Here is a 13,907-nt window from a genome sequence, read left to right on the forward strand (position 1 = left end):
TTCCACCTTCAGGGAACTATGCACCATTATTCCCAGATCCCTCTGTTCTACTGCATTCTTCAGTGCCCTACCATTTACCATGTTTGTCCTATTTTGATTAGTCCTACCAAAATGTAGCACCTCACACTTATCAGCATTAAACTCCATCTGCCATCTTTCAGTCCACTCTTCTAACTGGCCTAAATCTCTCTGCAAGCTTTGAAAACCTAGTTCATTATCCACAACTCCACCTATCTTAGTATCATCTGCATACTTACTAATCCAATTTACCACCCCACCATCCAGTTCATTAATGTACATGACAAACAACATTGGACCCAGTACAGATCCCTGAGGCACACCACTAGTCACCTTCCTCCAACCTGACAAACAGTTATCCACCACTACTCTCTGGCGTCTCCCATCCAGCCACTGCTGAATCCATTTTACTACTTCAATAGTAATACCTAATGATTGAACCTTCCTAACTAACCATCCGTGTGTAACCTTGTCAAAGGCCTTACTGAAGTCCATATAGACAACATCCACTGCTTTACCCTCGTCAACTTTACTTTATACTTTATTGTCACCAAACAATTGATACTAGAACGTACAATCATCACAGCAATATTTGATTCTGCGCTTCCCGCTCCCTGGAGTAGAAATCGATAGTAAATATTAAAAATTTTAATTATAAATCATCAATAGAAAATGGAAAGTAAGGTAGTGCAAAAAAACTGAGAGGCAGGTCCGGATACTTAGAGGGTACGGCCCAGATCCGGGTCAGGATCCGTTCAGCAGTCTTATCACAGTTGGAAAGAAGCTGTTCCCAAATCTGGCCTAGTAACCTTTTCAAAAAATTCAATAAGATTTGTCAAACATGACCTTCCACACACAAATCCATGTTGACTGTTCCTAATCAGACCCTGTCTATCCAGATAATTATATATACCATCTCTAAGAATACTTTCCATTAATTTACTCACCACTGATGTCAAACTTACAGGCCAATAATTGCTAGGTTTACGCTTAGAACCCTTTTTAAACAATGGAACAACATGAGCAATACACCAATCCTCCGGCACCATTCCCGTTTCCAATGACATTTGAAATATTTCTGCCAGAGCACCTGCTATTTTTATACTAATTTCCCTCAAGGTCGTAGGGAATATCCTGTCAGGACCCGGAGACTTATCCACTTTTATATTCCTTAAAAGCACCAGTACTTCCTCTTTAATCATCATAGTTTCCATAACTTCCCTATACTTGTTTCCCTTACCTTACACAATTCAATATCCTTCTCCTTAGTGAATACCGAAGAAAAAAAAATTGTTCAAAATCTCCCCATCTCTTTTGGCTCCACACATAGCTGTCCACTCTGATTCTCTAAGGGACCAATTTTATCCCTCACTATCCTTTTGCCATTAATATAACTGTAGAAACCCTTTGGATTTATTTTCACCTTACTTGCCAAAGCAACCTCATATCTTCTTTTAGCTTTTCTAATTTCTTTCTTAAGATTCTTTTTACATTCTTTATATTCCTTGAGCACCTCATATACTCCATGCTGCCTATATTTATTGTAGATATCTCTCTTTTTCCGAACCAAGTTTCCAATATCCCTTGAAAACCATGGCTATCGCAAACTTTTAACCTTTCAACCTAACAGGAACATAAAGATTCTGTACTCTCAAAATTTCACCTTTAAATGACCTCCATTTCTCTATTACACCCTTCCCATAAAACAAATTTTCCCAATCCACTCCTTTGAAATCCTTTTGCATCTCCTTAAAGTTAGCCTTTCTCCAATCAAAAATCTCAACTCTGGGTCCAGTCCTATCCTTCTCCATAATTATATTGAAACTAATGGCATTGTGATCACTGGACCCGAAGTGCTCCCCAACACATAGCTCCGTCACCTGACCTATCTCATTCCCTAACAGGAGATCCAACACTGCCCCTTCTCTAGTTGGCACCTCTATGTATTGCTGCAAAAAACTATCCTGCACACATTTAACAAACTCCAAACCATCCAGCCCTTTTACAGTATGGGCTTCCCAGTCTATTTGTGGAAAATTAAAATCTCCCACAATCACAACCTTGTGCTTACTACAAATATCTGCTATCTCCTTACAAATCTGTTCCTCCAATTCTCGCTCCCCATAAGGTGGTCTATAATACACCTCTATAAGTGTTCCTACACCCTTCCCATTCCTCAATTCCACCCAAATAGCCTCCCTAGACGAGCCCTGTAATCTGTCCTGGCAGAACACCGCTGTAATATTTTCTCTGACAAGCAATGCCTTCCCTGGAAAACTGCCCAATTATCTATAAATCTGAAGCCCTCCTTCCTGCACCATGTCTTCAGCCACGTGTGGATCTGCACTATCTTACAATTTCTAAACCCGCCTGCACGTGGCACTGGTAGCAATCCTGAGATTGCTATCCTGGAGGTCCTGTCCTTTAACTTGGCGCCTAACTCCCTAAACTCGCCTTTCAGGACTTCGTCACTCTTCCTACCCACGTCATTGGTCCCTACATGGACCACGACATCTGGCTGCTCACCCGCCTTCTTGAGAATACTGAGAACTTGATCCGAGATCTGGTGGACTTTGGTACCAGGGAGGCAACAGACCATCCGGGTTTCTCGATCTCTTCCACAGAACCTCTTATCTGTCCCCCTAACTATCAAATCCCCTATCACTACTGCTCTCCTCTTTTCCCTCCTTCCCTTCTGAGCTGAGGGTCCAGTCTCGATTCCAGAGACGCAACCACTGCAACTTGTCCCTGGTAGGTCATCCCCATCAACAGTATCCGAAATGATATAGAAACATAGAAAATAGGTGCAGGAGTAGGCCATTCGGCCCTTCAAGCCTGCACCGCCATTTATTATGATCATGACTGATCATCCAACTCAGAACACCGCCCCAGCCTTCCCTCCATACCCCCTGACCCCCGTAGCCACAAGGGCCATATCTAACTCCCTCTTAAATATAGCCAATGAACTGGCCTCAACTGTTTCCTGTGGCAGAAAATTCCACAGATTCACCACTCTCTGTGTGAAGAAGTTTTTCCTAATCTCGGTCCTAAAAGGCTTCCCCTCTATCCTCAAACTGTGACCCCTCGTTCTGGACTTCCCCAACATCGGGAACAATCTTCCTGCATCTAGCCTGTCCAATCCCTTTAGGATCTTATACGTTTCAATCAGATCCCCCCTCAATCTTCTAAATTCCAACGAGTACAAGCCCAGTTCATCCACTCTTTCTTCATATGAAAGTCCTACCATCCCAGGAATCAATCTGGTGAACCTTCTCTGTACTCCCTCTATGGCAAGGATGTCTTTCCTCAGATTAGGGGACCAAAACTGCACACAATACTCCAGGTGTGGTCTCACCAAGGCCTTGTACAACTGCAGTAGTACCTCCCTGCTCCTGTACTCGAATCCTCTCGCTATAAATGCCAGCATACCACTCGCCTTTTTCACCGCCTGCTGTACCTGCATGCCCACTTTCAATGACTGGTGTATAATGACACCCAGGTCTCGTTGCACCTCCCCTTTTCCTAATCGGCCACCATTCAGATAATAATCTGTTTTCCTATTTTTGCCACCAAAGTGGATAACTTCACATTTATCCACATTAAATTGCATCTGCCATGAATTTGCCCACTCACCCAACCTATCCAAGTCACCCTGCATCCTCTTAGCATCCTCCTCACAGCTAACACTGCCACCCAGCTTCGTGTCATCCGCAAACTTGGAGATGCTGCATTTAATTCCCTCATCCAAGTCATTAATATATATTGTAAACAACTGGGGTCCCAGCACTGAGCCTTGTGGTACCCCACTAGTCACCGCCTGCCATTCTGAAAAGGTCCCGTTTATTCCCACTCCTTGCTTCCTGTCTGCTAACCAACTCTCCACCCACACCAATACCTTACCCCCAATACCATGTGCTTTAAGTTTGCACACTAATCTCCTGTGTGGGACCTTGTCAAAAACCTTCTGAAAATCCAAATATACCACATCCACTGGTTCTCCCCTATCCACTCTACTAGTTACATCCTCAAAAAAATTCTATGAGATTCGTCAGACATGATTTTCCTTTCACAAATCCATGCTGACTTTGTCCGATCATTTCACCGCTTTCCAAATGTGCTGTTATCACATCCTTGATAACTGACTCCAGCAGTTTCCCCACCACCGACATTAGGCTAACCGGTCTATAATTCCCCGGTTTCTCTCTCCCTCCTTTTTTAAAAAGTGGAGTTACATTAGCCACCCTCCAATCCTCAGGAACTAGTCTAGAATCTAACGAGTTTTGAAAAATTATCACTAATGCATCCACTATTTCTTGGGCTACTTCCTTAAGCACCCTGGGATGCAGACCATCTGGCCCTGGGGATTTATCTGCCTTCAATCCCTTCAATTTACCTAACACCACTTCCCTACTAACATGTATTTCGCTCAGTTCCTCCATCTCAGTGGACCCTCTGTCTCCTACTATTTCTGGAAGATTATTTATGTCCTCCTTAGTGAAGACAGAACCAAAGTAATTATTCAATTGGTCTGCCATGTCCTTGCTCCCCATAATCAATTCACCTGTTTCTGTCTGCAGGGGACCTATATTTGTTTTTACCAGTCTTTTCCTTTTTACATATCTATAAAAGCTTTTACAGTCCGTTTTTATGTTGCCTGCCAGTTTTCTCTCATAATCTTTTTTCCCCTTCCTAATTAAGCCCTTTGTCCTCCTCTGCTGAACTCTGAATTTCTCCCAGTCCTCAGGTGAGCCACTTTCTCTGGCTAATTTGTATGCTTCTTCTTTGGAATTGATACTATCCCTAATTTCTCTTGTCAGCCACGGGTGCACTACCTTCCTTGATTTATTCTTTTGCCAAACTGGGATGAACATTTGTTGCAGTTCATCCATGCAACCTTTAAATGCTTATTATTATAATTATGCTTATACTTATTATTGGTGGGAACAGCCACAGGTGCTCTGCTTCATTCTGTCTATTCCCCTTCCCTCTCCTGACAGTCACCCAGCTACCTGTCTCCTGACACTTCGGGGTGAGTATCTCCCTGTAACTCCTGTTTGTTTCTGCTTCTGCCTCATGAAGGAGCTGCAACTGGATGCACCTTTTACAGGTGTAGTCATCAGGGATAATTGTGCTTGCCCTGACTTCCCACATACTGCAAGCAGTTTCGGGCTAAGTCCTGCCAAAGGGTCTCAGCAGAAAATATCGACTGTACTCTCTTCCATGGATGCTGCCCGGCCCGCTGAGTTCCTCCAGCATTTTGTTTATGTTGTTAATGACTCTTTTTGTTGTTCTCTGTAGGTTTTTAAAAGCTTTCAAATCCTCTGTCTTCCCACTAATTTAAGTTCTCCATTTGGTATACTAGGAATCAAATAAATGTCTGTGATTTAATGATCTGGGACTATAAGTGCTAATCCAATAATTACCCATGGAACTTACCCGAAGTGTTGTATTTTTAATTTAAATTTTCCTTTCACCATAATGGACTCAAAACAGTGTCTGTGGATCACCGTAACTGCTGGTCCAATAATTCAACCAGAGTATACCATTCTGCATCTATTTTGCTTATGTTCCATTCTGCCACTGAAACTGAAATGTGGAAATGCAGTATTTAAAACCCCACCACTCTTGTACTTCCCTGAAGAGTTGGTACCATGGCAATCATTGCAGTTAGATCTGGATTCATTTAGAATCAACTCTTGGGGAAGGATTAGATTTTTATACTTTTCTTGCGCTCTGCCCTCATTCCACAATCTCTCTTTCTAATTCTTGCATTAACTGGTAACTGAAACCCACAGTCTAAAGATGACATCATGTTTTGGACCACGTCTGTCAAACTGCAGTCAGTTTCACCACAAGAGGGAGCATTGAGACCAGTTAATGAAAATTGTTGTTCAGCTTGTTAACTTCTGAAGACCGTTTAGAATCAGTCAGGTTTATCATCACTGACATGTTGCGAAATTTGTTGCTCTGCAGCATCTGTACGGTGCATGCAGACAATATAGTATAAATTACAATGAAAAGTGTATATGTGTGTGTTATGTTAAAAATTAGTACAAAACTGTTCATGAGCCATTCAGAAATTGGATGGCGAAGGGAAGAAGGTGTTCCTAAAACATTAAGTGTTGTCTTCAGGCTCCTGAACCACCTCTCATGGTAGTAATGAGAAGAAGCCACGTTGGAAGTGAGAGTACTGCTGCTACTCGAGTTGCATCTAGGCGCCCCAGAAGTATCTTCTTCCCCTCTGCCATCCGATTCCTAAATGGACTTTGAAACTTTGGACACTACCTCACTTTTTTTAATATACAGTATTTCTGTTTTTGCACATTTTTAAAATAATCTATTCAATATACATAATTGATTTGCTTGTTTGTTTACAATGTTTTATTTTTTACTCTCTCTGCTAGATTATGTATTGTATTGAACTGCTGTTTAAGTTAACAAATTTCACGTCAGATGCTGGTGATAATAATTCTGATTCTGAAGTAGCGGGTGTCCCTAATAATGGATACCTCCTTTTTGAGGCAGTACCTTTTGAACATGTCTTTGATGGTGGGGAGGCTGGTGCCCATGATGGAATTGGCTCAGTCTACAATGCTCGGCAGCTTTTTCCAATATAGTGCATTGGTTCCTCCATACCAGACAGTGATGCAACCAGTAAGAATGCTCTTCATGGTTCATCTGTTTAAAAAAAAAAGAGCTTTTGGTGATATGCCAAACCACCTTAAAGACTCTAGCCAATTATTTTGAGAGCAAAAGCTGTAATTTAAAGACATCAAAGGGGTAATGTCATTCCTGTGATAACAATAAGTTTTGCAAGAACCTCGAAGCCGAAACCAAACATATTTCACCACTTTATTTAAAGTGATGTTTTATCTGCACCCTCTCATCTTGCACAGCTATTGACCTTAATCTGGAATACTTTAGTTGACATAATAGCTTTTGGAAACTGGCATTTTAACCCCCCACCCCCCACTGCACCAAGTGGAAATGTGTTTGAAATACCAATAAAAAGTAAGTGGTTGACGATTGATAAAACAAGATTTGCAATCTGATTTAACTGTGGTGATTCATCACTGATTTCAATGCATTTGCCAAATTGGTGTGTTGAACTATAGCAACACAGAAATTATTCTTCAACTTCCCACCCTGGGGTTCAGCTGGAGAGAAAAAAAAATTTTGTCCTTCCTGTTTTGTGGAAGCGATATCTGTCTGCCAGTAATGTGTACCAAGTTAGAGCAACATGAAAATTATTTGATGAGAAATAAATGGTGAAACTAACGTTTGTGGGTGTTGCATGGTTTTGTTAGTTTGTTGAAGAAGAATTGAGACGATGAAATCCCTGCAGTGGTGGGAACTTTGGAAATCAACGTTCCAAAGTCACCCGTTATTCACTGCATTTTGCTCTAGTCTCGAGTTATAATTATAGTGTCATAAAATGTGTACTGAAATGGTTCTCAAACATGTCAGTCATTGTATGTTGTTTCTAACACAATAGATGATGTATTCCTACCTAAGGACATCGATTTGGACAGTGTGGAAATGGATGAAACCGAGAGAGAAGTAGAATACTTTAAGAGGTAACACAAAACCTATTGGCTTGTTATCCAGCACCACTGACATTGCTGTGTGGGGCTGGGTGTGTTGTAGCACTTAGCTTTTTTACATAATGGGGAATCTTTTCCCTGTAAGAAATTCAAGGGGGTGGATGCCTTTTTTATTGTTGTAAAATTCATGTCACTAATATGGGTATTAAATAATTTAAATGCATTGTGTCTTCTCCCTTAAATCAGTTCGCGTATCCACTGTCCATTTCACCTTGATGGTCAACAAGCATGTTGTAGAGAGGTCATCGTGTCATCAGAAACTTTAACACTGAATCTGCACCAAGCATCAGGCACCTTGGCACCCATTTACACCAATCACATTTAATTCTCCCACAAACACGAGATCCTGCAGATGTTTAAAATCTTGAGCGGTTTGCACAACGCTATTACAGCTTAGGTTGTTCAGAGTCGATTCCGGCATCCTCTGTAAGGAGTCGCTGTATGTCCTCCCTGTGGAATGCTTGGGTTTTTTCCAGGTGCACTTAATTGGCCATTGTAAATTGTCCCGTGTTTCAGTTAGGATTAGATGGAGGTTGTTGGGATGGTATGCTCTAAGGGCCAGAAATAAAATGCTGGAGAAACTGCTGGAGTCAGGCAGCGTCTGTGGAGGGGAATAAGCAAGTCAACATTTTAGGTTGAAACCCTCCTTCCTGTGCTAATCCGAGTTCTCTGGCGCTTGTTCTCTTTTACTATCTTTACCTGCAGCCTCCCACCCATCGCATCACCTAGATGGTTCCCTCCCAACCTGTTTCCATCTGCTCAACATCTTTCCCTTATCTGGTTCCACTAATCATCTACCTTACTTCTCAGATTCCAGTATCTGCAGCGTCTGATCTCTTTCCAACCTGTGTCTCTACTTCCACTTCCATCTGCCCCTCTTTCTCCTTACCCATCCCTACTTATCTCCCACCAACCACTGCCTCCCAACTCCACCCCACCCACTATCTGCCTCCATTTGCTCATCACACCTCTCCTCACCTTGTCCACCTATTACTTGCCAACCTCTGTACTCTGGCTCCCTACCCTCTGTGCTCCCTGTTGAGTTTCTGCAACAGTTCATTTTTCCCTCCAGATTTTAGCGCCTATCATCTCGTCTTCACCTTAACTCCCCCATCCCACTTCTGACGAAAACATTGCATAAAATGCGTTGGTAAATCCTCAATTTATTTTAAATCACAATCAAATATTGTGGCTACCTTTTGTGGTCTGATTATGTAGCTGAAGGAGATCTGCCAAACCTTAATACAGACACTGCATTCTCACTCCTCATCCTCCCACAACTTGATTTGCAATACACTCACCAGTGATAAAGTTGAAGTTTTTTTTTCCCTTAATATACAGTGGCATGCAAAAGTTTGGGCACCCCGGTAAAAATTTCTATTACTGTGAATAGCTAAGTGAGTAAAAGATGAACTGATTTCCGAAAGGCATAAAGTTAAAGATGACACATTTCTTTAATATTTTAAGCAAGAAACCTTTTCTATTTCTATCTTTTACAGTTTCAAAATAACAAAAAAGGAAAAGGGCCCAAAGCAAAAGTTTGGGCATCCTGCATGGCAGTACTTAGTAACACCCCCTTTGGCAAGTATCACAGCTTGTAAATGCTTTTTGTAGCCAGCTAAGAGTCTTTCAATTCTTGTTTGGGGAATTTTCTTCCTTGCAAAAAGCTTCTAGTTCTGTGAGACTCCTGGGCCGTCTTGCATGCACTGCTCTTTTGAGGTCTATCCACAGATTCAGCCAAAAAGTTCTGTTTTAATTTCATCAGTCCTCAGGACTTGTTTCCAAAATGCATCAGGCTTGTTTAGATGTTCCTTTGAACCTTTTGAATAGAAGTTTTTGGCCGCAATGAGCAAAGGTAAGTTTGGAGAAAAAAGGGTGCAGAATTTCATGAAAAGAACCCCTCTCCAACTGTTAAGCACGGAGGTGGATCGATCACGCTTTGGGCTTGTGTTGCAGCCAGTGGCACGGTGAACATTTACTGGTCGAGGGAAGAATGAATTCAATTAAATACCAGCAAATTCTGGAAGCAAACATCACACCGTCTGTAAAAAAGCTGAAGATGAAAAGAGGGTGGCTTCTACAACAGGATAATGATCCTAAATACACCTCAAAATCCGCAATGGACTACCTCAAGAGGCACAAGCTGAAGGATTTGCCATGGCCCTCACAGTCCACCAACCTAAACATCATCGAAAATCTGTGGATAGACCTCAAAAGAGCAGTGCATGCAAGATGGCCCAAGAATCTCACAGAACTAGAAGCCTTTTGGATGGAAGAATGGGCAAAAATCCCCCAAACAGGAATTGACAGACTCTTAGCTGGCTACAGAAAGCACGTACAAGCTGTGATACTTGCCAAAGGGGGTGTTACTAAGTACTGACCATGCAGAGTGCCCAAACTTTTGCTGCGGGCCCTTTTCCTTTTTTGTTATTTTGAAACTGTAAAAGATGGAAATAAAAAAAGTTTTCTTAAAATATTAAAGAAATGTGTCATCCTTAACTTTATGCCTTTTGGAAATCAGGTCATCTTTTACTCGCTTAGCTCTTCACAGTAACAGAAATTTTGACCAGGGTGCCCAAACTTTTGCATGCCACTGTAGTGTGGAAAATGTGTTTCAAGTTGTTTGTTATCTGATTTCAAAACGTATCATAAGGACAACATGTATTGCATCTGCTTATAGCTCAAAAATCTGCTTTATCTATTTGGCGTATTTTGTAATGTTAATTCAGCACTGGAATTTATCCATTTAAGTAGCAGGGTTAAATTGGAAAGTCAGCTCTCATAAACTCCCTTCCTTCAGGTGTCTTTGCAGTGTAGTTGCATCTTTAAACCCAATACTTGCATTATCAGCCAGAATTTGTAAACCATTTGAATTGGATCAAATGATTTTAGTTCTGGCTGGACCAACTGCCTTATATCATTTGTTCCTCATTCCTCTGTGTAAGACAGAATATAGATAAGTAAATAGTACTTATGTAATGTCACATTATACAAAGCTCATTTGTGTGTGAACCTCTTCATTAATTTATCATGTGCAGTATTTTTCGGACAAGGTTTGTTATCTCTGACGTTGTGAAATTAGATTAGATTATGAGAACACTCAGTTCTCTTTTATTGTCATTTAGAAATACATACATGCTTTAAAAAATGATACAATGTTTCTCCGGAGTGATATCACAGAAAACAGGACAGACCAAAGAATAACACTGACAGAACCACATAACTATAACGTATAGTTACAACAGTGCAAAACAATACCATAATTTGATGAAGAACACACCATGGGCACAGAAAAAAAAAAGTCTCAAAGTCCCGAGTCCCCGATAACAGGCGGCAAAAGGGAGAAACTCCCTGCCATAAACCTCCAGGCACCGTCAACTTGCCGATGCCTTGGAAGCAGCCGACCACAGCCGACACTGAGTCCATCTGTCCGAAAACTTCGAGCTCCCGACCAGCCTCTCCGATACAACCTCCCGAGCACCTTCGACCTCTCCCCGGCTGCTGAAACACGCGAAGCCGAGGATTTCGAGGCCTTCAGCTCCGGAGATTCTGGTTACCACACAGTGGCAGCGAAGCGGGCACTTCAGAAATTTTCCAGATGTTCCTCTGTGCTCTCACGTCTGTCTCCATCAAATCAGAATTGTGCACGGTCTCCTACTTGACAGATAACAGATATCATCACTGAAGTGGTCGCGCGCGCTGCTGTCGCGTCGCCATCTTCTCCCCCCTCCCGGGAAATTTGTTGTTTTGCAGCAGTACAATGCAATACATTTTTAATTCCTGAAAGTTACAATAACAAATATTTAAAAAATAAAGTAGTGTAAAAAGAGAACAAAATACAAAATCTTAAACACAAAATTCTGCATATGCTGGGTTCTGATCAAGGGTCTGGCCCCAAAATATCAACTGTTTCTTTCCTTTCCGTTGATGGCTACCTGACCTGCTGAGTTCCTTGAGCATTTTATGTTTAACATGAGATTCTTATACAAAACAATGCCAGAGAGTGCTGCCAAAGGTGAGTGAGATTGACAAAAGAATGGATTATGAGAATTTCATGGTGGGGTGGGGGGAGAGTGCAGTGAGTTGACTGTTTCTTGATACAGATTGCTCTTTATTAGCACCCTTAAACTATTGTGTTTGTACCATGGAGAGTAATTAGTAAACCTGTTTTCTGGCTTGACTGAAACCTATTAGCTAAGTGTACAGCCCAAAGTTGTTGAGGCTGAACATAGACGTATTTTCATATGACTGACTGATTCACAATAAGCCGTGCTTTTGTCTTGTTTTTAATTAACTTTCTGTGGACATCTGTATTTGTCTAACTTTCAATTTTCTGGTGATTGGAAGAAGGTATGATGATTATGATTATGAAGACACGCAGTCCTCTTTTATTGTCATTTAGCAATGCATGCATTAAGAAATGATACATTATTTCCTCCGGTGTGATATCACAAAACACAGGACAGACCAAGACTGAAAAAACTGGCAAAACCACATAATTATAACATATAGTTACAAACAGTGTTCAATACTATAACTTCATGAAGTCCGTGAGCACAGTGGGCAATGTGAGAGGTCAGTTTTATACAGAGTGGTAGGTGTGGAATATGCTGCCAAGGGGTGGTGATACATTAGGGACATTTCAGAATCTCTTGGAGGTAGGCACACGGATGAAAGGAAAATGGATGGCTAGGTGAGAGGGAAGGGTTAGTTTGACCCTTTTTGACACAACATCATAGGCCGAAAGGCCTCATTGTTCTATGCTCCGTTTACCAGATTCTCTCTCTTCCTGCCAGGTTCTGCTTGGATTCGGCCCGACAAAACAGACAGAGGCTCTCCATCAACTGGTCTAACTTCAGTTTGAAGAAAACCACTTATGCTGCTCACTAATCGGATGGCAAGTTTCCCCGAAGGAACCAACGTTTCGCTCCTCTGAATATTCTCACTTGGATACATAGTACTCTGCTGCGCTGAGAGCTAACCAGGTGGTGGACCCTGGAACTGCCTTTGCCTTCCCGTCCCCCACCACCACTGCCTGTCCCTACCATCACCATCTCCCCCACTGCTGTGTGAGATTCTGCACTGGGATAGGGTGCAGAGCACCTTAGTCCTTCTGACTTTGTTGCAGTGTATGGAGAGAGAGTTGGCCAGCTGTTGATCCACTTTCTCCATACCTGTTATTTTTTTTCCCCCGTTTGCTTGTGTGTTTGTAGTCTGTGAGTGGAACTTGCTCGACGGTATCCGCAACCTGCCCGGGTTGATGCTCAAACAGCGCCTCCGCTTCTCAAGGTCCCGTGGTTCTGCTCGGGTGAAGGTCAATCTGTTTGGTCTTTCCTTCGCATCAACCCCACTGTAACATTTTATTCACATCTTGCATTCAGCACTGTACATACAGTCCGACTACTGACAAGGGAATGGACAGCATCAGTTTTTACTCTTCCTTGCTCCAGCATTCCCCTCAGATGAGAAGGTTTGAACGAAGACACTGCTCATACTGAACTGGGCAGTGGGAAACCCAGTCGCCTCCAGTACTCCTTCACAAACTCACTGTTTGAAGTGTACAAGGTTACGCTATATTGTGTTTGATTTCTGACTTGTAGCCAGCTTGTGTAAGAATACTTGCAGAATGAATTCAAAAGAACAATGCTCACACTATCGACCTGTTATAGAGTGTATAATTGTATTAACACTGAAGCCTGAACTGGCTACTTTTTTAACATATTGTTAAGTAATATTAAAAAAAATCATGTCTTTCTTTTTGAAAGATGGAATACAGTAGTATGGCAGAAATGTGAATGTCTGGTTTGCCTTTTTCTCAAAAGTCCATATGCCTTTTAGGGTCTTGTGTTTCTTAATGCGCAGGAGGAAGATTAATGAGAGGGTGGGTAATAAGTTGGTAAAATTTATGGAACATCACAAAATGCTAGAGTAACTCAGCAGGTCGGGCAGCATCTATGGAAAAGAATAAAGTTTCAAGCTGTAAACCTTCATCATGGCTCTTGCACTATGTCTACCTGCCAGTAAAGAACACTTGCTCTGTAACTGTTAACCGTAACACTGTTTTCTGCGTTGTCCTGAAGAAGGGTCTCTGCCTGAAATGCCGACTTTTTATTCCTTTCCATCAATGTTGCCTGACCTGCTCAGTTCCTCCAGCATTTTGCATATATTACTCTGGATTTCCAGCATCTGCAGAAATCTCTTGTATTTAAAATTTGGAGTACTTTGTAGAAGTAGAGAGATTTGAGCATTGAGTTGCATAAACCTTATAAGGTGCAGCACCAAGTT

The 13,907-nt window shown here is 41.8% G+C and overlaps 1 protein-coding gene across 2 annotated transcripts in view; it reads left to right on the forward strand.

The window, feature by feature from the left end:
* fam193a (family with sequence similarity 193 member A) overlaps positions 1-13,412 on the forward strand; it is a 210,354-nt gene extending 196,942 nt beyond the window's left edge. For both annotated transcript variants that reach the window (XM_072257597.1, XM_072257598.1), the window contains exons 21-22: positions 7,514-7,595; positions 12,419-13,412. In XM_072257597.1, coding sequence (XP_072113698.1) covers positions 7,514-7,595; positions 12,419-12,512 — 176 coding nt within the window. In that variant the 3' untranslated portion in view covers positions 12,513-13,412. The remainder of the gene's footprint in view (positions 1-7,513; positions 7,596-12,418) is intronic.
* Positions 13,413-13,907: the final 495 nt, after the last annotated feature.

Source organism: Mobula birostris, chromosome 5, assembly GCF_030028105.1.
Source record: "Mobula birostris isolate sMobBir1 chromosome 5, sMobBir1.hap1, whole genome shotgun sequence".
NCBI lineage: Eukaryota > Metazoa > Chordata > Chondrichthyes > Myliobatiformes > Myliobatidae > Mobula > Mobula birostris.